Source organism: Jaculus jaculus, chromosome 10 (genome assembly GCF_020740685.1).
Source record: "Jaculus jaculus isolate mJacJac1 chromosome 10, mJacJac1.mat.Y.cur, whole genome shotgun sequence".
Taxonomy (NCBI): domain Eukaryota; kingdom Metazoa; phylum Chordata; class Mammalia; order Rodentia; family Dipodidae; genus Jaculus; species Jaculus jaculus.
Window position 1 is genome coordinate 48,766,597 of NC_059111.1, and position 27,679 is coordinate 48,794,275.

The window sequence follows — 27,679 nt, forward strand, 5'->3', positions numbered from 1 at the left end:
CAAATGTTGACAATGATGTGGGGAAAGAAGAACACTTATTCACTCTTAGTGGGATTGTAAGCTTATATAACCACAATGGAAATCAATATAGTGATTCCTGAAAAAGAATAATATAGAGTGCCAACAGACCCAGTTATTCCCTTACTGGGCCTTTATCCTAAATGCTCCATGCTGAGATGTTTTCTCAAGAAGGTTTATAGCTGCTCAATTCATAATAGGTAAGAACTGGAATCAACCCAGGGGCCCATCATTGGATGAATGGATAATGAAGTTGTGGTAAATTTACACAATGAAATTATATTCAGTAGTAAGAAAAAAAAAATGACACAATGAAATTTGTAGAAAAAATGGATGGACTTGGAACAGATCATGTTCACATAGTCCCTCTTTTAGCCAAAGATTAGTGGGAGCTTGACATTGAAGAGTATAATCTTTATCTCCATAGGATTCTGAACTATTCCCAATTCTGGACATGGGCTCCTTGCCACTCAGTGGATCCCAGCCAATCAAAAAGCTACTGGTTACCTACCAACACTATGTGCCCTTATTGGACTTGTGCATACATCTTGTCAGAATGTTTGCTTCTGAGTAACTTGGACCCCTGCTTGCTCACCCCACAGTTGAACAATTTCCCCCAGTAGCTCATGTAGCACTTTCCAGCACTAGATGGGCTATCTCTGGTCTGGCTTTCTTAATAAAACTCATGTCCATAGGCTTTAAAGGCAAGTGCCTTAATTGCTCAGCCCTCTCTCCAGTCCCTCTTTTTTTTAATGTTTAATACAGACCCTGCATATATTACTAAATTTGTTGAGACACCCACCACAGCTCAGGGAATTTTGTTGAAGAGGGGGTGAAAAGATTGTAAGAGCCACAGGTTGGGATATCATGCCCAGAGGCATTGCCTCTCCCAAATAACTTACTGTTGCTCCCACAATGCACAACCCACAACCACATGGGGAATACCAGCAAACCCACTGCGGATGGTTCTCTATGGCATGGGGACAGAGAGGAGGGAAAAGATGATACCAACACATGATGTATCCATATAAAATATGTTCTTAATTAAAATAAAAGTCCTATTATGAGTAATTCACAATAATGTTGCTGATGTGATTTTGATTTGATCTCTAATATGTAGCCCAGAAAAATTCAGAATGTGTGGCTACACTATTAGTTAGGGATGCAACATGTACTTTCACTTACAGTTTTCTGGTCCTCAAACTAATGGCATTATTCTTAATTGTGGTTGGTTTTATAGTCTCCTTGTTCCATTACATAAAAACAAAAACACACTGATAAAGAATATTTCATGTTCTAATTCAATTTAGTAAAACCAGGAACAGCCCAAGCCCTGCCTTTAATAAGCAACCCAGGCTCAGCAGACTCAATTATCTCTTGGAGCTGTAATTTCCTCGTTTCTGAAACAAAGGGCAACACTGGGTCACTTAAAAAGGCCTGGAAGTTCTTCCATTGGGCAGCTTAACCATCAGAATATTGTTCACAGAAGGGATCATAAATTTTCTAGATTTCAAAAGAAAATGGCTCCAAAAGAGTAAACAGAATTTTTTTAATTTAATTTATTAGTTTTCTTTTCAGCAAATACAGGCAGTTTGGTACCATTGTTTAGGCTCATCCATGATCTACCCCCTCCCATTGGACCCTCCTTGTTGACGTAAATGGGTCGTGCATTGTGGAGTTAGCCCCCAGTTATTGGTACGATAAAGGTCTCTGCATATCATGACCCAACATGTGACTCTGACATTCTTTCCGCCCCCTCTTCCGCAAAATTTCCCTGAGCCATGTTGGGTTCATTTTTGGTCTGCTTCAGTGCTGAGGTATTGGGGGAATTGTTTTAAGATTATGATATATATGGTAATTATAATGATAAAAACTTATCTTTGCCTAGAACAATGTGACCATTTATATATATAAAGTGTTAATTTTTTATTTTAAGTGAATACTCTAATTATGTTTGGTTGAAAGGTTGGATTGACTTCTAGTAATGTTCCATACATCAATTTTGATACATCATATATATATTTCAATGAAAAAAATCAATAAATTTTCAACTATCTTCATTTAGAAGACTTTGATGTAGTTTTGAACATGCTATTCTTTTCATTCAAAAGTAATAGATACAATGATGGTGATGGGGAGTTAATATGATAGAGAATGGAATTTCAAAGGAAAGTGTGGGGGGGGAGGGAATTAACATGGGATTTTTTTATAATCATGGAAAATGCTAATAATTTTTTTTTTTAAAAAAAGTAATAGGTATTCAGCTTCCTAAGTCATGTCTATTTGATGTTAATATTTTTCTAGCCACAGTGCAATGCTAGTTCCATACATGTGTTCAACTGTAAACATGGCATCTTTCTTTACTAATCCATCATTCTTGAGATAGAGTAACTGTTGTCTCATTTTTTATTACAAATATTGTTTCACAGCTCTCTGGAAACATTTCCACCTGCACCTTAAGACAAGATCTTAACAACAATAACATTCAATGATCTATTCTTCTAGTATCATTATATAGCAGACTTGATCTGCACATTGATATTTTCATGATATCTGGAGATAATTAGTTAGAAAATTATCCTTAGTTGAAAAAATAGCAGTTATAGCATGATTATAGCTAAGTTTGTACAAACAAAACACAGAATTATATGCACAAATAAATGTGCCTATAATATAAAGATGCTGCAAAAATGATAATGAGTGATATAGACTATGACCATAGAGGAAAACAAGATTAACTGAAATCTGTTTTAAGATCCTTACACTTTAGAAGGTTTTTCAGCATTGTTGTAATTAGCAAGGAAATACTATTTGTTTGGAAAGGCCACTGCATTGTCTGAAATATTTTATGCACAGTAACAGTTGCACAAAACAATGTCACTGCATAAAAAAGGCATATATTCTTGGGAAGAAGAGGACAAGAATATGGAAAAACAGTAAAGGCACACAAATTATGAAAATATCAGATGAAATTAACTTTATAAAGAATAGTGAAGAAGTGAAGTGATGGAAACTAACCAATGTAGTAGTGTAACTACACTAAGCTGTTCTCTAGGATGTGATAACAAAAGCAGTAGTACAGCTAGTCTGAGCTCTTCTCTAAGGTGGGAGGCTCTAGGGATGATTCCAGTGAGGCAGTATTTGAGCAAGAACTGGAACAAAATGGAGGACGAAACAGATAGATACCTAGGAGAAGCATCAAGGTTAATGTCATAAGGAAAAGTAGTTATTTCTACTCTCTAGGTATCCAGATAAGGGGTCCATGGGTCCAGGTGATTAGCACCAATCTGTTGTTTTATGCAAGAAATAAAGGACCCAGAGAGTTAAAAAAAAAGTCATTTGGCCAAAGTTGCCAATAAAGGCTGAAGATTATAGTGAATAAAATTCAGTTCCATTGATACCAAATTCATAAACATTAATTATTAAACTAAACATTATAATGATGAATTAATTGTGGGGGAAAAGTAGATGACAGTTATTGTGCCTGAAATGAATAATGAAGTATGAAAATAGTCATATTTCACATTATAAAAATAATATTTTATGACTGAGTACATGATTTAAATTATATATACAACAAAATTTTTAGAATGCTTTTTTAGGTCCTTAGGATTATGCTGAAATTGGATTTTACTTAATGGTAAAGATTAAAATATAAGCATTTTATAAGTACCTATAATACAGATTTATATTTTAATTACTTTGAATCCCACCAAGTAGGGGAAACTATAATACTTTAAATAAATGAACCATCTCCCTAGTTTATACTCCAGCTAGTTTCAGTAAGTCACCTTACTTATACTCAAAATTAAGTGAGCAAATGTAATTTCAAGTGTTGACACAAAAGACACAGCTCTTTCCTCAAAGGTGGTAAGAGATAGTTTATTCTGGAGCCAAATATGAGTGACTATGGCCTGGGAAATCAGATTTAGGTTGCTCCAAATTCCATGTTCTAACATGGAACAATTTCATGAAGGTTTTTGTTAGGTCAGGACAAAAAAAAAAAAAAAATACAGTCACAGCTGCAGGGTGACAGGGACTTAAGGAAGTTGGTCATCCACATTCCTCAAGGAACCACCCAGCCATCATCTCTTCCTCACCTAACAATGTCCTAGGTCTAGGTTTCCTGCCTCTTTATCTCCCACCTGGTCACTGTTCTGATCTCACAGCCTAGCTATTTACCTTCCTCACCTTCTGCCAACTGAAGGACTCTATAAAGCCCACTATCTTGACTGGGCTCCACCCTTGAGAGTCACTCCCGGCAGTTCATGTTTTTCCTGAATAAAATCTTCCATCTTTGCCTCAAAGTAGTCTCCATGCTCTTTCTCACTCCTGAACCTTACAGTTTTATAGGTATAGAGTAAAAGAAAGTAAAAAGTCAAGATACTTTTCAAATATATTGGCTGATCATCAGGAAGGTGACACCTGATTAACTGATAGTCACCAGGATGTTAGGTCAGACACAGAGGTGGACAATAAATGGCTATTAAGGTGCTAAAATGGCCCAAGGCAATTTGGCTCTGATTTGCAACATTCCATCTCTCTGTGATCATAGTTTTATCAGTCCATTCACCCTTGCTGGAAGTGGGTGCAGCAGATAGAGCTGTTTTCTGGGAATTTTAGTTCACAGAAGGTTCTTAACCAATAAGAAGTGGAACACACAGTCTCTTCCTACTTAGCAAAGGCCTACCCAAAACTTAATCAAAGTAAAGTATCCTTTTTGCTACACCTTGAATATCATGCTGTTCTTTCCAAAACTGTACACATAACCAATCTCCAAGTTCCAAGAGCTTAGAGTACCAAGTAATTAATGGCAAAAATTTATTTTATTTGTCAACACTTTCTTTTTTTTTTTTTTTAATTTTTTATTTATTTATTTGAGAGCGACAGACACAGAGAGAAAGACAGATAGAGGGAGAGAGAGAGAATGGGCGCGCCAGGGCCTCCAGCCTCTGCAAACGAACTCCAGACGCGTGCGCCCCCTTGTGCATCTGGCTAACGTGGGACCTGGGGAACCGAGCCTCGAACCGGGGTCCTTAGGCTTCACAGGCAAGCGCTTAACCGCTAAGCCATCTCTCCAGCCCAACACTTTCTTATAAACTTTCCTTATTTTTACAAAGCAATTCTGCTATCCTCTGCTTTTCTTTTTAAACTAAGTAACATTTATTACTTTGCCTTGTTCTAATTACTTCTATGTTTGTCCTTTCTTTAGTCTTAAGAGTGTATAATTTCTGTATTAATCTTTTAAATGTAGACAATGTTTTGCAGTGCACCCATTTTTACCTTAAGGAAATAGGCATGTGAAAGAACAGAACTTTTGTTCTTTTAATGACCTTAATTCCCCACCTACCTCTTGTTTCTATAATATCCTTCCTATTAACAACTTGAATGTGAAGTGTCCCAATAGGCTCAGGTGTTTAAATTGGAACATTGTTGAACATTTGGGAGAAGGAGTCATGGGGTTGGCATGGGGGTTGGATGTCACTCTTAGGCATGGTTGGCAAGAAGCTTGAACTGGAGAACAGGCTGGCCTTGACCTTAGTAGCAACACTCCTGCCTGTCTCCTGAGTGCTGGATTACAGGAATGCACAACCTCACCCAACTTTAGAACTTACTTTCTAAAGAAAAAGAATCTTATACACAAACAATTACAAAAGTATTATAAGATATCATATTTTGACTATTTGTTTTCTGGTAAGGAATGAAAGACAACATTTTATAATGACCACGAATGAGAAAAGCCTTAGGGGAAAATAAAAACTGACACAAGACTCTTTAACACAATCATAGTACTTGTAACTAACTTGCAAATCAGAAAGCATGGAAGAAATCAGAAAGTATGGAAGGAGGAGAAGGACTTCTTCAGCTGTTAACTTTTAACATAGCATCAACTGCCAGCACACATTTCCTGCTCACCCTCCACTGGCTGCAGGGTCTAAATCCTAAAACATCAGTCTCTCTCACATTCATAAGCAAATTCCATTCCCTTTGTCAACTCTGGGGATTTTGCGTGTAAATCAGAACATGCTGTGATTAGATGGCTATTCCTATCATCTACCACTACTTCTATCAAAGCATGTAACCAGATTAGTGGGAAGATAGCTACATTATGCCTGTATTTACACTTTGCCTAACAGCAGGCTTCCTTTCCACAACAAAGAGAAGCCCCAAGATAGCAAGAGACTTGGACATAAATCTGAAAATGAGAGGATGCTTGAGTAAATTCTGTGCTTACCTGCTTGACAAAAAACACATGGAACTGTCTTACAATCGTGCTGCTTAAAAATTACATTTCTTATTATGTAAGCTAAGATTTAACAGTGTCCTTTCAACAAATACACATTTACGGGGCATGGTAAATGTCTGTAATCTCAACCCTAGGGAGACCAATGAAGAAAGAATGTGAACTCAAGGCCAGTAGAGCAAATTATAGACGAGACTGGAATACACAATGAGATCATATCGTCAAAACAAAAACAACAAAACATTCTTAAAAAAATAAAATAGTCTTAGGAAAAGGAATGATCTTTAAAATTGGTTAGGCATTAAGCATCTCATTGTTGACCTCAACTTCACTCGTCAACCAAAAAAGAACCATTGATTGCTGACTAAATGCTGAAAGTATAAAACTTCTGCAAAGGCTATGCCATCAGATATGCTTTTAGTATGTATTTATTGACAGTGCTGTTCACTACCTGACAGGAGGAGTTGCTACAGGTGTGTCAATCCTATTTGCATAGACAGGCCTACTGTTCAACCTCTGTCACTGCACGTGGGGGGTTGGAAACTCCATGGGCTCTATCTCCAAAAATCAGAATGCAGTAATATGAGAACCAGGAGAGAGGAACATGAATACACCTATCACTGTAATTCAGAGATCCACTGGAAATATATGTTCTGTTTTCAACTATGTGTGGTTAAGGACAGGGTGGATGTTGTAGTCAGCTTCAAGATGCTGTCAGAAATTACCTGACCAAGAGCAACTTGTGGGAGGGAAGGGCTTTTTTTTTTTTTTTTTTTTTTTTTTGGCTTACAAATTTGAGGGGAAGCTCCATAATGGCAGGGATAAATGATGGCATGAGCAGAGGGTGGACATCACCTCCTGTCCAAGATCAGGTAGACAAAAACAGCAGGAGAGTGTTCCAAATACTGGCAGAGGGAAGCTGGCAGTAAAGTCCACTAGCCCTCACCCAACAATACACCGCCTCCAGGAGGCTCCAGTTCCCAAATTGCCACCAGCTAGGGACATAGCATTCAGAAGACACATGTTTATGGGTGACACCTGATTCAAATGACCACCATGGGAAACTCTTACAAGGACCAACAGAAGTTTCACTAAACCAAAATAGATAGCTACTGTATTGATATTTTGGGCTTCTAATGCCAGAACCAACATAAGACAGAAATTATCAAGATTATTAATGGTTTCATGAAATATCGGATTCTGAGACATTTTGATAATGTTTCTGAATGGATATACAAAGAACTCAAAAAGTTAAATAATAAGAAATCAAACAAGCCAATTCAAAAATGGGCTATAGAGCTAAATAGGGAGTTCTCAAAAGAAGAAATATGGATGGCGTGTAAGCATCCAAAAAAATGTTCTACATCCCTAGTCATCAAGGAAATGCAGATTACAACTACACTGAGATTACATCTCACTCCTGTCAGATTGGCTACCATCATAAAAACAAATGATCATAAATGCTGGAGGGGATGTGGAAAAAGAGGGACCCTTCTACACTGTTGGTGGGAATGCAATCTGGTCCAGCCATTGTGGAAATCAGTGTTGAGGTTCCTAAAACAGCTAAAGATTGATCTACCATATGACCCAGCTATAGCACTCCTAGGCATATATCCTAAGGACTCATCCCACTTCCTTAGAAGTACATGCTCTACCATGTTTATTGCTGCTCAAGTCACAATAGCTGGGAAATGGAACCAGCTTAGATATCCTTCAACTGATGAGTGGATAATGAAGATATAGCACATTTGTACAATGGAATTCTACTCAGCAGTAAAGAAAAATGAAGTTATGAAATTTGCAGAAAAATTGATGGATCTGGAATGGGTTACATTAAGTGAGGTAACGCAGGCTCAGAAAGCCAAATACCACATGTTCTCTCTCATATGTGGATCCTAGCTACAGATGATTGGGCTTCTGTGTGAGAAGGAAAAAACTCAGTAGCAGAGGCCAGTAAGCTAAAAAAGGAAGGGAGGAGGGTACTTAATAGGTTGGTATTGCATATATGTAAGTAGAAGAATAGATTAATGGGGTAAAAAGGCCCAAAGTGAGCTCAGGGGAAGAGATTGAGTAAAGTAAAGGCAGAGGGAGGGCTAATCAAAATATAAGAGTATATAAATAAATCATATAGAATGTTCCAGTTTTGTATTGGGAGCTAAGAACCAAACCTCAGCCATGTTACTAGAGACTGCCATATAGCAAGTTAAGTTTCTACTTCCTCACCTAATATTCAACTACCAGAAACAATGGGATCGTACACCTGGCCAAACACTCCCCCATCCTGCCAGTAGCTGATGAAGAAACAAAGGCATTGTGGTTTAACCAGTAACTCTGTGATCTTTGCCCTAACTATGTCCCCTTCCCCCTAAGACTCCTTGCCCTGACCAGGTCCCCTTCCCCCTACAACCCTATGTAAACCTACATGTAAGAATAAACTCTCGAGTCCATGAAAAACACCTAGCATGGTCTCCTTCTTGGGTCTGTTTGCCTTCTTTTACCCAGGATAGCTTCTCCTTGAGTCCTTGTTCAACTCCCCGCTGGCCAGGGCAAGTGGCACCCAAGAACGTGGGGCCCAAGGTATGAAGTGTGACCTGGGCGTCACTCGAGTGGATGGCCATCCCAGCCATTAGACCGCCACCCCACCAGAGGGGTGAGTGAAGGTCTGCCTAGAGGTAATTATAGGCAATACACCTGTAAAATAGACCTGCACTGCGATCGACACAGAAAAGCCCACCTGTAAAACTGATCTGTTTGAGGTAAGCGACGAATTTTAGGCAATTAAAGTAAAGACTATTGAGTCATTTTTTTTTCAATGCACAAGAACTGCGGGACTTCCTTTTTGTACTTCTTTTCCTTCTTTTACTTTCAGTTGGTGCCATCATGCAACATAGCGACAGGGCAACTGAGGCCTCTTGGCCAGAGTTACCCTCTGGCATTGGCTGAAGGCCCCTAGCTCCCTGTGCGAATCCCGACAGCCCGTTCGGGCATTGGCAAAGACCTCCTATCTAGCCTCTCTTCCTATCAACAAAACTGGGTATGCAACAGCCAGTAAATGCTCTTAAGTGGCTGCCAGCTCTTAAAATTGCAGTCAGGCTCATGGTAGGCCCACTGGGGAACCCCCGTGCTGGTTCTCCAACCGGGAACATTGCCCTTTGGTCTTGCCATTTCTCCTCTTTTCTTTTCTATCATGGGACAGACCCTAAGTAAGCAGGAACTTTTTTTTTAAATATTTTTTGTTCATTATTTATTTATTTATTTGAGAGCGACAGACACAGAGAGAAAGACAGATAGAGGGAGAGAGAGAGAATGGGCGTGCCAGGGCTTCCAGCCTCTGCAAACGAACTCCAGACGCGTGTGCCCCCTTGTGCATCTGGCCAGAGTGGGACCTGGGGAATTCAGCCTCAAACCGGGGTCCTTAGGCTTCATAGGCAAGCGCTTAACAGCTAAGCCATCTCTCCAGCCCAAGGGAACTTTTTATCCAGGGACTTAAAGACTCCCTCAAGACTCATGGGACAAGAGTTAAGAACAAATATCTCGCTAATTTTTTTCTCTTCTTAGAAGATTTATGTCCATGGTTTCCCCAGGAAGGTACCATTGGTGAAAAAAGATGGGGGAGAATGGGAGATTGTATAAAAGACTACTATAAGACTTTAGGCCCTGAGAAAGTCCTGGGTCAGATATTCTCCTATTGGAATTTAATAAATGATGTCCTACAGATTCACCAGTGCCAACCGGACATTTCAAAAGTTGTTAGGGATGGAGAATTCTTTCTTAAAAATTACCTTAAACCTTGGCAGACCCCTCCCATTCATGAACTAACTCACAGCCGTCAGGATCTCTGCGTGGCTGCAGCCTTAGCGGCTACAGCTTCCTCCCCTGAAATGCCCCACCTGCCAGGCAGATTTCATGATGGTTGTAGCAGCATCCCTGAGGCAAAGGCACTGGGCAGGACAAATGGTCCCCCTGCACAGAGCCCCTCTGTCATTGTTCCTACGTCCAAGGATGACCCACCTGCCCCTAAATCTATTTATCCTATTCTCTCCAAATCTAATATTACCCCCCCCAAGGCCCCTCCTTCCCCAGATGAGGAATCAGAGTCAGAGGGTGAGGCTGCCAAGTATAATAACTCTGACTGATCACCTCCTACAGCCCCCATAGCAGACCCTTCACCTCATCTTCACATACCCAAGCCACATCATCCCTGTGCCCCTATAACCCTAGACTGTGATTTAGAAGCAATAACTCAACAGGCGATCTGCCAACTCTCCCAGGAAGCCCAATCACTAAAAACCCTCCTTGCAGTTAGAAAAAAACAGGCCACCTTACTTAAACAACTCCATGACTTAGACTTAGAAATCTGCTCCCCTGCTCCTGTCCCTGTCCGACATACAAAGACTAAAATCAAACCTCCTAAGACCTTTCATGCATTTCCTATAACGCATGCTCAAGCTAAAACTAAAACCAATTCCTTAGCCAGCCTACCATCTGAATCAAGCGGGGCTAAATCTGGATCAGAGGAAAAAGAATCTGAAAAAGAGGAACCCTCTGAACAATCTTCCTGTTCAGATGAGGACAGTGAGCCACCTAGTGGCAAAAATACTGTTATTAAGCCCCAACAGTATCACCCTTTAAAATTTAAATATATCAAGGAATTAAAAAATGCTGTTTCCTCTTATGGACCTACTGTTCCCTTCACCATATCCTTACTAGAGGCACTTAGTGATGATTGGCTTTCGGTAAATGATTGGAAAATGCTTGCCAAGGCCGTCCTGACACAAGAAGATTTCCTCCTGTGGCAGACTGATTATACTGAGAGATGTCGGGATATTGACTGCTGCAACGCATCTGCTGGATCCTGTTCTAAGTCCTGGACACTAGATAAATTTTGGGCAACACTCCTTATGATACTAATCAGGACTAGGCAAAATTCTCCCCTGGGTTACTCTCACAAATCCAACATGCTGCCCTTAAGGCAAAATCTCCCATCAGAAGGAAATATGACTTCCTTACCAAGAGTAAAGCAAGGAACTAACGAGCCATATAGCGACTTTGTCGGGAGGCTCAATGAGGCTGCAGAATGGCTTATGGGAAGGGGAGAAACAGATACTGAATTCATAAGGCATCTCACCTTTGAGAATGCCAATTCGGTCTGCCAGGAAGCCATCCACCCCTCACGCTGTGGTAAAAGTATCTCTGACTTTATCCAATTATATGCAGATGTGGACCCTACTTCTCGCAGCATTGGGTTAGCTATAGGAGCTGCCCTGAAAGGTTTCACACAGGGAAACAACAATAAAACTTGCCTTAAATGTAAAATGCCAGGTCATTTTTCCAGAGAATGTACCACCCTAAGGCTGCATGCCCCCCTCCTTCCTCCCTCTGTCCACATTGTAAGCATGGCAAACATTGGGCCTCTGATTGCCACTGTAAAACAAATATCCAGGGAAACCCCTTACCACAAAAGCAGGGAAACTTAACACAAGGCCTTCCCCAGGGCCCCAAGATGATCCCCGGATAGAACCCTGGGGCTATCAGGTTCATCCCGCAGTCTACCCAAAATGTAACATCTCTGCCCTCTCTTGGGAAACCGTGGGAAGTGCAGGATTGGACCTCTGTTCCGCCTCCAGAACAATACTGATGCGGGGGGGGGGGGGGGGGGGGAGGGGGGAACGGACTCAGGTCCTAGCCACAGGAGTTTTTGAGTTTTTGGTCCTTTGACAGAAAACACTTTTGGCCTTATCTTGGGACATGCCAGTTCAACCATTCAGGACCTCACCATTTCTCCAGGGGTCATTGATAATGATTATACTGGGGAAATTAAACTCATGGCCAGTGCCCTTCAGGGGCCTATTATCATTCTTCCTGGACAACGAATTGCTCAGTTAATACTATTGCCCCTCAATAATAAAGCACCCTGCCAAAAACAAAAGAGAGGTCCCCATGGGTTTGGGTCATCAGACATTTACTGGGCACAAGAGGTCACTCAAGCAAGGCCTCTTCTTAAATTAAAGTTAGAAGGAAAAACCTTTGAAGGTCTTATAGACACCGGTGCAGATGCCACAATTATTTCCAGTAAAAATTGGCCTGCATCTTGGCCTCTCACCGCTTCCATGACTCATCTCAAAGGAATCAGACAGGCCTCTAACCCCTTACAAAGCTTTGAAGTCTTTCAATCGGAGGATGAGTAAGGAAACCGAGGCACTGTTCAGCCTTATGTGGTCACAGGCCTGCCCATTAATCTCTGGGACTGAGACATCCTCTCTCAAATGAAACTTATTATGTGCAGCCCTAATGAGTTGGTAGCTCACCAGATGCTTAACCAAGGCTTCCGCCCTGGACAGGGACTGGGCAAACATTCACAGGGAACAAAAGAGACAATATCAGTTACTATAAAGACTGATCATGCTGGAATAGGCTATAAAAAATTATCCTAATAGCTGTTGACATGCCTGTACCCCATGCAGATAAAATATCTTGGAAAACAACAGAACCTGTTTGGGTTGCTCAATGGCCTCTGGCCTCTGAGAAATTAGCTGCAGCCATGATGTTAGTGCAGGAACAACTTGCTGCAGGCCATATTGAACCTACCACCTCTCCTTGGAATACTCCTATCTTCGTTATAAAGAAAAAGTCTAGAAAATGGAGATTGCTCGAGGACCTCAGAAAAATTAATAAGGCGATGGTACACATGGAGGCCCTACAACCAGGCCTCCCCACTCCAGTAGCAATTCCTGCAGGATATTGTAAAATCATTATTGACCTAAAAGATTGCTTTTTTACATTTCCCCTGCACTCTGAAGACCTACAGCATTTTGCATTTAGTTTACCTGTGGTAAATTTTAGAGGCCTTAGGCAGAGATTCCTATGGAAAGTGTTGCCCCAAGGGATGGCTAACAGCCCTACGCTGTGTCAAAAATTTGTGGCCCAAATTATAGATCCATTTAGACATAAATGGCCTTTTTTATATCATTCATTATATGGATGACATCCTCTTGGCCGGTCCTGATCCCACTGAACTCCTTATTTGCTCTCAAGAGCTTTCTGAGGCCCTTACCAGGGCTGGTCTTCAGATAGCTCCTCAAAAAATTCAATTAAAACCTCCTTACTTATTCTTAGGCTTTGAACTTTTTCATAACAAAATTCTTTCACAAAAGATTCAACTTAAAACTAATCATCTAAAAACTTTAAATGATTTTCAAAAACTCAGAGATATCAATTGACTCAGGCCTTATCTTAAGCTAACTACTGGAGAGCTTAAACCCTTGTCTGACATCCTAAAAGGAGACCCAGATCCTGCTTCAGACTGCTCATTAACAGCCCCCACCCTAGAATCCCTAAAGATAGTAGAGGCTGTAATTCTGAGCCAAAGGGTCACTTTTATCTCTTATGAAAAGCCTCTTCTCCTGGTCATTTGTGCCACTGACTTTACACCCACCGGGGTGTTCTGGCAGGAGGGGCCCCTCTTCTGGGTCCATTTACCCGCTTCACCACCCAGAGTCTTTACCCTTTACACCTCATGGGTGGCAGAGTTAATAAAAATTGGGTGTGACCGAAGCAGAAAAATATTTGGTAAGGACCCTGATAAAATCGTTCTACCCTATTCCACTACCCAAATACAGTGGTTAATACAAAATGATGACGACTGGGCAATATCTTGCACCTCTTTTCAGGGTTCCCTTGATAACCACTACCCTGCTAACAAAATTCTCCACTTTCTGAGAACTCAACCATTAGTTTTTCCTACATTAACTTCTCCCCAACCTCTTCCCCATGTCCCCCTAGTTCTCAGTGATGGTTCCTCTAATGGAGTGGCAGCCTTCACTATAGACAATCAAACCACTTCCCTACAATCTCCATTCCACTCTGCTCAATTGGTGGAGCTTTTCGCTGTTTTACAGGTTTTCCATCAACTTCCAAATACCTCCTTTACTCTGTATACTGATAGTGCTGATATTGCTCAATCCATCCCCCTATTAGAAACTGTGTCATACATAAAACCCACCACAAACGCTACCCCTCTGTTTTTCTCCATCTAGGAATGCATACATTCTAGGCAACATCCTTTTTATATAGGCCATATTCTTGCTCATTCTGGGCTCCCTGGGCCTCTAGCCACAGGCAATGCCATGACTGATAAAGCCATCCTGCTTGCCTTCCTTGTTGAGCTCAATCCTGTGGCCCAGGACAAAGCAGCTCACTCTGTACATCACCTTAATGCTCAAACCTTGTGTCTTCTTTTTAAAATCACTAGGGAACAAGCTCACCAGATAGTCAAACAATGCACAAACTGTGTCACCCTCCTACCCATTCCCCACTTAGGTGTGAATCCTAGAGGTTTAATTCCCAATGAGATCTGGCAAATGGATGTAACACATGTTCCCTCATTTGGTAATCTTAAGTACCTCCATGTTACTGTGGATACTTTTAATGGAATCATTTTTGCCAGCCTCCATGCTGGAGAAGCTTCAAAAAATGTCATTGCTCATGTACTTGGTGTCTTGTTGTCATGGGAAAGCCTCAAATTATTAAAACTGATAATGGTCCTGGATATACTGGAAAAAAATTCCAAAATTTCTGTCACCAATTACAAATTAAACATATTACAGGCATACCATACAGTCCTCAGGGTCAAGGAATTGTTGAGCGAGCCCATCAAACTATTAAACATACCCTCCAAAAGTTAAAAATGGGGGATTTATATCCCATAAAAGGCTCTCCAAGAAATGTCCTTCATCATGCCTTGTTTGTCCTAAACTTTTTAACCCTTGATACTCAGGGAAATTCAGCTGCTGATTGCTTTTGGCATACAAATACAAAAAATACCTTTGCCAAAGCCATGTGGAAGATCCTTTAACTTTAAAATGGAATGGCCCAGACCCAGTACTAATTTGGGGCCGAGGATGAGTATGCTTGTTTGACACCAAAGAAAATGCTGCGAGATGGTTGCCAGAGAGACTTGTAAAACAAGCTGATGATCCTCCAGTGACATCTCACATATCCAGGGAAGAAACACTTCCCTGAGAGAATCTTCCTTTTTTCCTAACAGGGCAAAGCTGGAAGGACCTCTTGATGACCCTGCCCCGGAGGACACAGCTGGCCTGCTGGAGGGGCCGACTCCCATTCGCACTGTGTTTGGCATCATTGAACCATCCCTGGAGGATACAGGCTCACCTGGCCATCAAGGACACACAGTCTCTACTGGGCCTTCTGTGTCTGTGTTGTGCTCATGTGTCTATGTGTTGCTCTCACTTTAACTCTGCAAAGGCTTCTTTCTAGACATATATAACATAATGACAACCTTCACCTGGTGCCCGCTGCTACTGCTACATCTCCCAGCTGCTTGGCCCTCTACATCCCCATTGGCCTGGCGATTCTATCTCACAGAAAACTGGACCACCTATGATCAGACACAACAGTTTGGACATGTTTTGGCTACTGCCGACTGTCCATCTACAGGCTGTGCCAAGCCTATTTTATTAAATTTTACAGACTTTAAACATCACCCAAATAAAGTTGCTCCCATTCTGTCCTTCCTTTTTGATCAGAAGCATGACAAATGCAAAACCCATTATATTGAGGAGAGCGTCAGATGCCCTTGGCACTGGTGTACCATTTGGAGCGTCTCTGTCCCCACCGAGGGTCAAATCCTGGGCACCGTATGGTCTGGCCATAAATTCTGGCACACTGACAGTGGGTATTCCCTCATCATCTGGGACCCCTGGGACTCATGCTGGACCTCCATGGTCCAAGGGGCCATGTATATGAACAAAATTCAAAACTGGCCCTCTAGCAAGATCTATATTTGGCACAGCTATGTCCAAGTTCAGTCCAAGGTATATTCTAACATACTACAAGCTGAAAAGGAGCTCTCCTTCCGGCTATCCTCTGCCTCCCACCCCTTCTCTTGGCTAGCCCGGCTCAAAGAAGGCCTAATGGTTGCTGGAATGACAAAAATTGGTAACCTCTCTGTTTGTTTTCTATGCGCTGCCCTTGGATCAGCCTAGATCTCCAAAAACCCCTCATACGACTGTTCCTTATCTTGCTCCCCTTAATCTTTCCTCTACTCCAAAGCATCCCATTAACCCCATCCCAGAAGTTCCATTATTTTCTGACTTTCTTCGTGACAAATTCCCCTTTTGCTATGGAGGCAACTCTTCCCTCTGCAATAAGACACTCTCCCTTAATTCTTCCACACTCTATGCCCCTGAAGGCTTCTTTTTCTGGTGTAACAAAACCCTCTACAAAAATATCTCCAGATCCCTCTCTGACCAACTTTGCCTTCCAGTAACCTTGGTGCCACAATTGACACTTCGGACTCCTGCTGAACTTCTGGAACCAGCCTTCCATCCTGCCTATCGTCAGAAGAGAGCTGTCTTTCTCCCCTTGTGGCAGGCATCTCCTTGACTCTGCAGTGGCTGCTGGCCTTGCCAGAGGAGCCCTAGGCCACTCCCTGGTCTCTACAGCACAATTGTCCCAACAATTCCAATTAGCCATAGAAGCTTCTGTTGAGTCCCTCTCCTCCTTACAAAGACAGATAACATCAGTCTCCCAAGTAGCATTACAAAATCAGAGAGCACTAGATCTGCTCATGGCAGAAAAGGGAGGAACTTGCCTCTTTCTCGGAGAGGAACGTTGCTATTACGTTAATGAGTCAGGTCTGATAGAAACCCAAGTAAAAAAATTACATGAGATCAGCCTAGATCTCCAAAGACAAAAATTTTCATCAGCTGCCAATGATTGGTGGAGTCCTCCCTATTCATCCTTCTCATGTCCCTACTCAGACCCCTAATTAGCCTCATTCTCATATTCATGCTAGGACCATTTTTTATTAACAAGCTCATTCACTTCATCCAACTACAGATTGACAGTATCATTTCCACGCCCATCCAAATCCATTATCATCGATTGGACCTGATTGATCAGGAACTTGATGTGACAGGTGACTCCCCTTCCTGTCCTGGTTGCCATCAGTACCACGACAACTAGTTATCTTAATCCTCTCACTCACAATCAGACCCGTTATTATAATTAAAATCATGTCTTTTAAATGTCAACAGATTAAAGCCATTAAGATGCAGCCTTTATAGGTCCATTATCACAAACTGGAGCTGGCAGATTGAGGTGTTGCCACTGAAGACCTGCCACCTGCAGCTGTCACTCTCCCTTTATCTTACATTCTGTACTTATTTACTATACTGCTGTCCTCTACACTTCTGCTATCACTGTGGTCTACCTGTCTTGGCCAAATAGCTACCCCTCCTTTAGGAGCTGCATAGGAGTCAGACCTTTGCATATCAACTCACAATAAAGTGAGTATGATATGGGCACCAACACGGGTGCAAGGCAAAGCACCGCAAAGGAAGGTCCCTTACTGACCGCTTCTGAATTCCCTGAGAGAAAAACCTGACTTGCATGGAGGTTGGTAACATAACTGTTATCACTAAGGCCGTGCCTCACTCTCTGGCCACATAGGCCCTGCCTCCCCTCCCCATAAGGTACCAAGGGCCAAAGAGTGTGGGAAAAAGACATCCCATGGGAGGAGTCGGGTCCCTACTCCCCCATTTGGTTAATGCCCACTGCTGCCAAGCAGGCCTTCCCCTCTTTTTTGTCTAAAAGAAGGGAGGAGATGGTGGGAACTATGAACCAAACCTCGGCCATGTTACTAGAGACTGCCATATAGCAAGTTAAGTTTCTACTTCCTCACATAATACTCAACTACCACAAACAAAGACTGCCATATAGCAAGTTAAGTTTCTACTTCCTCACCTAATATTCAACTACCAGAAACAATGGGATCGTACACCTGGCCAAACACTCCCCCATCCTGCCAGTAGCTGATGAAGAAACAAAGGCATTGTGGTTTAACCAGTAACTCTGTGATCTTTGCCCTAACTACGTCCCCTTTCCCCTACAACTCCTTGCCCTGACCATGTCCCCTTACCCCTACAACCCTATATAAACCTACATGTAAGAATAAACTCTCGAGGCCATGACAAACAAACACCTAACATGGTCTCCTTGTATCTGTTTGCCTTGTTTCACCCAGGTTAGTGTCTCCTTGAGTCCTTGTTCAACTCCCCACTGGCCGGTGCAGTTTTGGACAATGGAACACTCAGGAGGCATAGATCATTGCTAGAAATTTTTCAATAACAGGGACGGGATACTTTCCAGTGAGTTGTTGGCCAGGGAGGTCCCTGATGCCCCCAAAACATTATAGACCATTGCCAAGGCCCTTGGCTTCCCACCAGGAGTAGATGATAAGACCCTATTGCTGAAGACTCCACATACTTGGGCAGCAAGGCCACTGAGAAATCCTGCTGGACCTGAGCTGATAACCTCCTTCATGTAGACCAGCTGACACAAAGCTGGAACTAGCCATTCTACATGCAGTTCAATGGGAGAAAGAGATACCACCAGTGAAGATACTCAATAGTGGACACTGCAAGCCTTATAATTGGCCAGCCAGACCAAATGGGCCAATGGTGCAATAGTGGCACGTCTATCATGGTGGAAACCAACTGCTCTCCAATTGGACTGCAGGCCCGTTCCATGGGAGGGAATACATCCCTGATTCTGAAAACTTAAAACAGAGGTAGTCATGAGGCCTAAGGGTGTAATATCTGCTGATGTGTGGATAAATGTATATACTATGCTTATCACACTGTCCAGTAAGCACATCTCTGAATATTCATACCCTTATATTAATGCTACTCTCTCTTTGGGGAATCTTCTCTTTTCAGATGGCAATGACTTTGGGATGACTCAGAAGGTATCATAGTGCTAGAAAGAAGTGACTGGAGTACTGAGTAACATCTCTATCACACCTTCCAAAGCTCAGGGTCTAACGTGGAAGAGGCGGTGGAAATAATGTAAGAGCCAAAGAAGGGTAGGACTCCTTACAATGTGCTCCCTCCAGAGATAATATGGCCTGGATATCCATGACCTCATAGTGCCTGACACTACCTGCACAAGACCATCATAAGAGGAGGAAAACCTCATGACATCAAAATAAAAGAGAGATTGAGATTGAGATTGAGATTGAGATTGGGAGGGGATACGATGGAGAATGGAATTTCAAAAGGGAAAGGGTGGGAGGAAGGGTATTACCATGGGATATTTTTTATAATCATGGAAAACATTAATAAAAATTGAGAAAATAAAATTGATAAATAAAAGGAAAAAAATCTATAAGTTAGACATTAACTATATGTATTTGATAGTTTTGAATGTATTTCACTGCATATGCCAAATTTTCCATAAATATGTTTTCAAGCCTTTCTCTTTTGCCAAATATATATATATATAGAGAGAGAGAGAGAGTTAGAGAGAGATAGATAGATAGAGAGAGAGAGAGAGAGAGAGAGAGAGAGATAATTGGTGTGCCAAAGCCTCAGCCACTGAAATCAAATTCCAAGTGTTTGTACCATATAGTGGGCATGTGTGACCTTGTGTTTGCCTCACCTTTGTGCATCTGGCTTATATGGAAGCTGGAGAGCTGAACATGGGTCCTTAGGCTTCACAGGCAAGTGCCTTAACTGCTAAGCCATCTGTCCAGCTCTAGTGATTTTCTTGTTTGTTTGGTTTTTTTGAGGTAGGGTTTTACATTAGTCCAGGCTCACTTGGAATTCACTAAGTAGTCTCAGGGTTGCCTTGAACTCACATTTATCCTCCTACTTCCACCTCCCGAGTACTGGAATTAACGGCAGGAGCCACCAAAACGGATCCTAATGATATAATTTTATTAAGGCATTTTAGTGCCATTTTAATTGATATGTTTATACACTAATAAAGCTAAGCAAGTGTCTTGTTTGATCATATAATTTGAGATCAAGCATTACATACTGCTCATTTTTACTTTATTGAAATAAGTAGATAACTTAGAACACAGAACAATTTAAACAACTCTAAGGTTCACATGGAGCAGATAGAGTTCTGGATATGAAAAATGGATAGTTTCCTAGGATCATTCTTCCAGTATTGGAAACATCACTCTTGTCTACATAAAAAGAAGTATGACCAAGAGTATTATAGAGTACCTGTAAATTTACTTATGCTACACAATATCTCCATTTTTCCCCTCAGAGAATTATATATTGTATGACAATTTCCAGGGCATCTTACCACAGAAGATGATGTCTAATTTCTGTAAGTTATCTGCAGACAGGAATATCCCAAATAAAAACATTTTAGGGATGACTTCTCTCTGTTACAGTGAATGTCACCCCTTTAATTGGATCTTTACTTACATGGGGTCATATCAAGCTTTTTCTCTGCCATACAACCCCACCTACAGTAATATCTTCATAGGAAAGGGAGAAAATCAACAGTAGACTAGCTACTTAAGTTTCCTCTGTCCCAGTGACTGTACAAGAAGATTTACTCAATATAAAATGACCTTCCTAATAATTATTCCTCCCCTACTCAGGTCTCTATGGATATAACCACTTCAAATGGGAACATCTGAATATTGCAACAACTACTTGTCTTGTTCCATTAGCCTCAAAGATCAGTACTTTCAAAGTTCATGATGGTCTAAGATGATTGCTTCTTGGTTCTAGTTTTAGGAAACACATACTTGACAATCATAGAGCTATGCAGACATTTGTTTGGGGTAAAAATGAACACCCCAATGAACACAAAATTAAGCATTGAATCCTATTGCCAGTATGATTCCCAAGATATCCCACAGGTAATGGTGGGAAGAGGCTTACATTAATCATGTAGATTCTTCCAAGGGAAGGAAAGTCAGCAAACTGCTTACTACCCATTATTTTAACTACTTTTTACAGTGAAAAATTCTTAGGGACTCACAAAGGATCTTCTTGTATAGTAAAATCAAGAACTAAGTCAGGACAGCTCAGTAAAGCAGTATGTCATACATCAGAAATACTACATTCTACCAAAGGTAATAAGACAAAGTAAAGCCAGGAGAAGATGTAATTGGCAGGTACAATTCAGGAAAATGCAACCACTGCATACTTACTGAAGCTACATTCACAAAGTCATCATCTGAGAGAGTTTCTAGCATCTCAGAGACAGATGTTCGGATCAGTTTAAGAGTCAGTCCACTAACACTTCCACTCCTGTGAAGAAACAAATGGGTTCATGAATTACTCCTCAGCAGCATCATAAGGAAAAAAAGTAATTAGCATCCTCACTCTGTATCACCCATAGTCCATAATCTGTCTTATAGAAAAACTTGATTTAGTGGCTGTAATAAAATTAATCTTCCCTTTCTTTTCGCCCAATATCAGAATCTGTGGATGTCTTGCTAAAATTATCAGAAAATTATGATGAGACAAAAATGTGGATATTCACATTTTCACCCATTCAAGAACCATATTAAGAACAATTAGAAGAGAGGGCTTCAGAGGTTAATAGACATACTCTGTGTCCTAGAGTGCCCACTGTTTGACTTTGTTAAAACAATGATAATAGATTTGTAGACAACACAACTTGTTACATTGCCCAAAGCAGACTTGTTCTAGGATTCCTTCTTTATTTTTCTTGTTTTAATAAGTCCTCTTCATTATAGGGCTCATCTCTGGGCAATTAACTCTCACTTCTGCTTACAGACCTATACTCCCAGATATCTTAACTTGAAAGCATAACTAACAAAGGGACAAAGATAAAAACAGCTGGAAATTTTCTTGTGCATGAACATGTTCCATGAAAATGTGCTAGTACTAAATCTTAATGTGTTTGACTCAACTGCTTTACTGCCACACCCTCAAAATAGACTCATCAATGACGAAGTACCAATAAATTCATTTTTCTTTTTCTCTTTTTCCATGGCAAGAAGTGCTTGGTTTTAGCAACTCTATGCACCAATATTAATCAAAACATACAGTAGGGCTGGAGAGATGGCTAGCGGTTAAGCGCTTGCCTGTGAAGCCTAAGGACCCTGGTTCGAGGCTCGGTTCCCCAGGTCCCACGTTAGCCAGATGCACAAGGGGGCGCACGCATCTGGAGTTCGTTTGCAGTGGCTGGAAGCCCTGGCGTGCCCATTCTCTCTCTCTCACTCTATCTGTCTATCTCTCTGTGTCTGTCACTCTGAAATAAATAAATAAAAAATGAACAAAAAATATTTTAAAAAACATACAGTAAAAATTGGAAGAAAATAAGTAACTTTTCAAAAACTTCAGACTTTAGAACCATACCCTAATTCTCTACTGGTATAAATACAAATGACCCACTTTTCATTTTCAATAAAATGATTTCATTAGTTTTGTCTTAAAATGGATCCTTTCATATAAAATTAATACAATGTTTCCTTTTGTGTTTTCTTCAGGTTATCATGCATTTTTGTTCCCAACATTTTCATTACTTACAAAGCCATATATATATCTATATATATATATATCTATATATATATGTATATATGTATATATCTATCTATCTATCTATCTATCTATATATATATATATATATACATATATATATATATATGTAAAGTTTACTCACACATCGACCAAAATTAGCATGTCTTTAGGGGATGCAGCACCTTGGATATACCTGAAACAAATACCACATTAAATATCTTTTGTGTAATAATATAACTAACATTGATATTTATTATGTTGATGTTAATAGATCTCTGAAACATTTTCCAGGCATTGATATTACACATCAGTAAACAGTGGACTTTTGCACACCTTTTTAAATATTGGAGTGAAAAAAATCATATATTATACCAATGATTTTTATAGAAGGTATATTTTCAGATTTATAGCAAAAGTTAAATCGATGAATTTTAACAGTAGCAATAAATTAAATTAAGTTTACAAGGATTATTTTTGTAATAAAGGGCATTATACTAAAGTCCAATTACTGACCACAACTTTAAGTCACTGCAGTGAATAATAAATAGTCTACGTTTTAAAATTAGAAAAAATGATGATCTGCAAATTTTTTAAAGCAACATTGACATAAAAGAAGCATCACAGGGATTCTACTAACTAAAATTCATGCAAAGTGTCATGTTATTTAAAAGAACCAAAGAGGCTGTTTTTAATGTCAGTTCAAAAGTCTCATTCCCAAATAATATGACAGCCTTGTAGTTTATGAACTGCTTTTTGAAGAGACCCAAGGGGAGTTTTATGCAGTGGGTATTGGTTGTAAAGGTGACAGGTGATCAACTCCCACAGTTCATACTTCCTGGCCACCAACTGAACAGCACCAGGGGCCTACAATCCCCAGCTAGAAGGGCTGCACCTCAACCTGACTTTTTATTCATCTCTGAGGCATTTACTTATCACTCCAAGTTCTCAGATCACTGTCTGTAGCCTGGACAATTAATTTTCAGAAGACTTCAGCACAAGTGCTACCTGTGTGAAATTATGTGCAGAAGAAGCACACAAAGTGTATAACCTGTACCAGCCTGATTTCTAAGAAGACCAAATTGCTAACACCAGGTGTATTCCATGGAAAAGAAATCTACATCAGGCCTAGCATATTAACACTGATGGTCCTGGCCTGCCACTCAGCCGGGGAAATGAAAAGACTAGGATGGTGTCTTCTCCTAGGGTTTTTATCCAGATCCTTGGTTTCCTTTAAAACAACTAATTGATGATATAGTGGTATTTGTCTCAACTCAATAGCCAATGTCTAAATGCAGACACACTGGAGAAATATTGTGGAATAATCTGTGCATTGGCTACTACTATACAAAGTTGGTATTCACATAAATTGCTGCTGAAAACTTGACATTGGAAAGCCATTAACATATGTCATCCACTTTACTGCTTAAAATTTGTCAGAACATAGCAGGATGTTGGAAGTAATATGAATATTCAATAATAGGTGATTTCTTAAGGAAGTCAACAGATTGTCTTTTTTGTTTGTTTGTTTGGTTTTTTTGTTTTGTTTTGTTTTTCGAGGTAGGGTCTCACTCTGGTCCAGGCTGACCTGGAAGTCACTCTGTAGTCTCAGGGTGGCCTTGAACTCATGATGACCCTCCTACCTCTGCCTCCTGAGTGCTGGGATTAAAGGCGTGCACCACCACGCCCGGCAAGATTGTCTTCTTGTAAAAATAATATTTCAGCCGGGAGGCAGAGGTAGGAGGATCGCCGTGAGTTCAAGGCCACCCTGAGACTACAGAGTGACTTCCAGGTCAGCCTGGACCAGAGTGAGACCCTACCTCGAAAAACCAAAAATAATAATAATAATAATAATAATATTTCTTCTCATGAATATATATACTCATACTCAAAAAGTACCAATATATACTAATCTTTTTCAGGAACCTTCACCTTGATTTCTATGGTGGTTGTACAAGTTGCATTCCCACAAATAGTGAATGAGGGTTCTTTTTTCCTCACATTCTCACTTACAATAGGCTGGAATCTGGAAAAGAGCCAGTCTCCAGACAATTACCCTGTATAGTACTAGAAAGTACTGCATTAAGTACTACTGGTGGAAGTGGCCAACAATGGTGTGAGCAAGCAGGGGTCTAAGCTACTCAAAAGCAACCAGCCTGACAAGAAGTGCACACCAGCGCAATGGTGCCACCCAATCTTGGTGTAACCAGAATCCTATGAAGACAAAGATTGTGCTTTACAACGTCAAGGTCCCACTAGTCTTAGGTTAAAAGAGAGGCTATACCTAACAAAATCTTCCAATATTAATAATGCTTATTCTATTTAACCTATGCTAACTTCACTTCCCATTGGAGAATCTGTCTTTCTTTCTTTTATTTATTTATTTATTTTTTTTTTCAGAAGGTAATGAGACCCAAGGAGATAAACCACCCCTTGAATTTCAGCCAAGGCCCAACTGAAACTACAAAGTAACTGGGGAGATGAGCAAGAGTGCTGCTTCCACAGTGAGCCTAACAATCAGCACCAGGGTGAACAAAGCAGACGCTGAGGACACTCAACACATAACACAGCAGAAATTCAGAGGCTCCTGAGAGCTTATCACTGAAGTAGACTTAAAACACACCTACCAAGGTTCAGGGAATTTTGCAGAAGAGAAGCCAGGATGATCATAAAATCCACAGGTGGGGCATCATACCCAGAGACATTGCCTCCCCCCAATAACTGACTACTGTTTCCACAACAAATAGCCCTTAACCCCTTGGGGAACATCAGCAACTCCATTGAGGAGGGTTGTCAGAGGAATGGGGACAGGGAAAAGATGGTATCAACATATGATGTATCCACACAAAATATATTGTTAATAAAAAAATGAAATGAAATAAAAATTTAAAAAGTATTAATAGAAAAAAAGGCAGAGACACAACTCCATGTTGTAAATAACATGAATTCATTAAAAAGTATGTCCACATTTTAAATATAACACAAAATGCAATCAATTGTATAAAACATGAAAACTTGTACATTATTGATAGTTTTCAAGTATTACTTTAGGAAAATGAGTTACTTTAGAAGTGAAGAACAAATAAACCACCTTTTGGGAAAGAAATAAAATGAAACCTGAGCTTGATGATTATGACCATGCAAATCCTTTGGACCAGTTCTCATTACTCTACTGCCTGAGGCCACTGTCTTCCACTCTGTGTCCTTTCTATATAAGCTCTCTATCCCCCAAACAAACTAGGAAAACATTCCGTAGAAATGACCAGCGGCTAAACGGTTTTAGAGTTGAAAAGATTTAAAGCTTAAAGTAGTCAATTTGAATTAACTTTGATAAATGATTTTAATAATATTTATCATCATTCCCTGCTTGAAGTTATTACTTTCATTTAACTTTAAAAATGCTTATTGTTTTTGAAATACCATATCACTTTATATAAGGTGATTATATCCATCCTGAATAATGGAGAATTTCTCTTCAATATTAAAAAAAAACAAACAAACAAACATAAAACCTTCTTGAGTGTATCCTATTAAAGTCAGCCAAATGGTCATACCATGGTCTTCTGCGTACATCGTAGAGGTCAATTTTGTTTGGAGTTCTACTATTATCCACCCACGGAGAAGCTAAAAATAAAATAGTGAAATTACCCCAAAATATTAAATATGGTCTACCAAATAAAGTAAAACTTAAAAAATAAACACAAAATTTCACTTATCTACATGAACAAATAAAAATGTTATATTTCTTTCTCTCTTTTTTTTTTGAAGTAGAGTCTAACTCTAGCCCAGGCTGATCTAGCACTTACTCTGTAGCCTAGCCTGTCGAGAAAATGTTTTTATGCACTTATCATTTTCTATTTTTAACTTGCTAAGCAACACAATAATAAAAACACACAAATACATACACAATTCAATGTAATTGATTAATATCACCGTGGAAATAGACTTCAGACACAGAAGTATTTAGTGCAGACTTACCTGGAATTCACTATGTAGTCTCAGGTAGCCTTGGACTCATGGCAATCTTGCTACCTCTGCCTCCTGAGTGTTGGGATTAAAGGTGTGTACCACCATGCCCAGCTCACACACAAGGCTTTTCTTGGTCCTAACTTACACATTTTGTCAGGTGTCCACAGATTATGACATCATTTGTACCTAACAGAATTCACTTTCCCTATCTTTGAACATGTTTAGGCTTATGATTCTTAGGGAGATTCCTAATTCACATGTGCACCACAATATACTTTGCCCTTTCTTTATTGAGGTACAATGGAAATTATGGCAAACTTTAATAAATGTCATGTTTATTATCCACCAAAATAATATGGCAAATTAAGATATGTCAAAAAAATATATATATAATGAAAGCCTTCCTTGCTATAAAATGTCTTTCATATTAGTGGTTATATTGTAAAATGATTCATTTCAAATGACTAAATATAGTAAGTTTAAACATAGCACACTCCTGAGAACCAATTATTGAAGTAGCTAATATAGTGTATAGTAAATTTATTTCTTCAATATTCATTGAATTTCCTTTTGTAAAAGCTAAGTTCCAATGACATAAAAATCATTTTTTCCTCGTCAGTCTTTATTTATTTATTAGAGAGAGATGGGAGTGGTGGGCAAAGAGAATGGGCGTGCCAGGGTCTGAAGACACATGTGCCACCTTGTGCATCTGGCTTTCATCAGTCCTGGGAAAGTAAACCTTGGTCCTTTGGCTTTGCCACCAAGCACCTTTAGCTAAGCTATCCCTCCAGCTCATTAATTAGTTTTACTGGAATTAAACAACAAGCATGCTGGTAGATATATCAGTTCCTTTTCAACTATTACTATATAATATCTTATTCTTTAAGTTAATGTCTATGAAAAGTAAAATTTAAAGAAATGCTATTCTAATTTAGTATCATGGCATTTATTGGCTTTCAACTGTAAATATTATCATTTTGATATGTTCTATGCAGATGTGTTTGGACCTTATAAATGCTTTTTATTTTTCTAATTAGCACAAATTCAGGTAACTTATACAGATTATCAGCAAGAACTGACTAGGAAAAAGATTTTTTTTTTGTTTTGTTTTGTTTTTGTCTCAGGTTTG

The 27,679-nt window shown here is 39.9% G+C and overlaps 1 protein-coding gene across 4 annotated transcripts in view; it reads right to left on the reverse strand.

Moving 5' to 3' along the window:
- The window catches only part of Cacna2d1 (calcium voltage-gated channel auxiliary subunit alpha2delta 1), a 536,404-nt gene that overhangs the window by 117,530 nt on the left and 391,195 nt on the right, over nt 1-27,679 (reverse strand). For all 4 annotated transcript variants that reach the window (XM_004662314.3, XM_004662312.3, XM_004662313.3 and 1 more), the window contains exons 8-10: nt 26,136-26,205; nt 22,727-22,777; nt 21,246-21,345 (exon numbers count right to left, since the gene is read on the reverse strand). In XM_004662314.3, the coding sequence (XP_004662371.1) occupies nt 21,246-21,345; nt 22,727-22,777; nt 26,136-26,205 (221 nt within the window). The remainder of the gene's footprint in view (nt 1-21,245; nt 21,346-22,726; nt 22,778-26,135; nt 26,206-27,679) is intronic.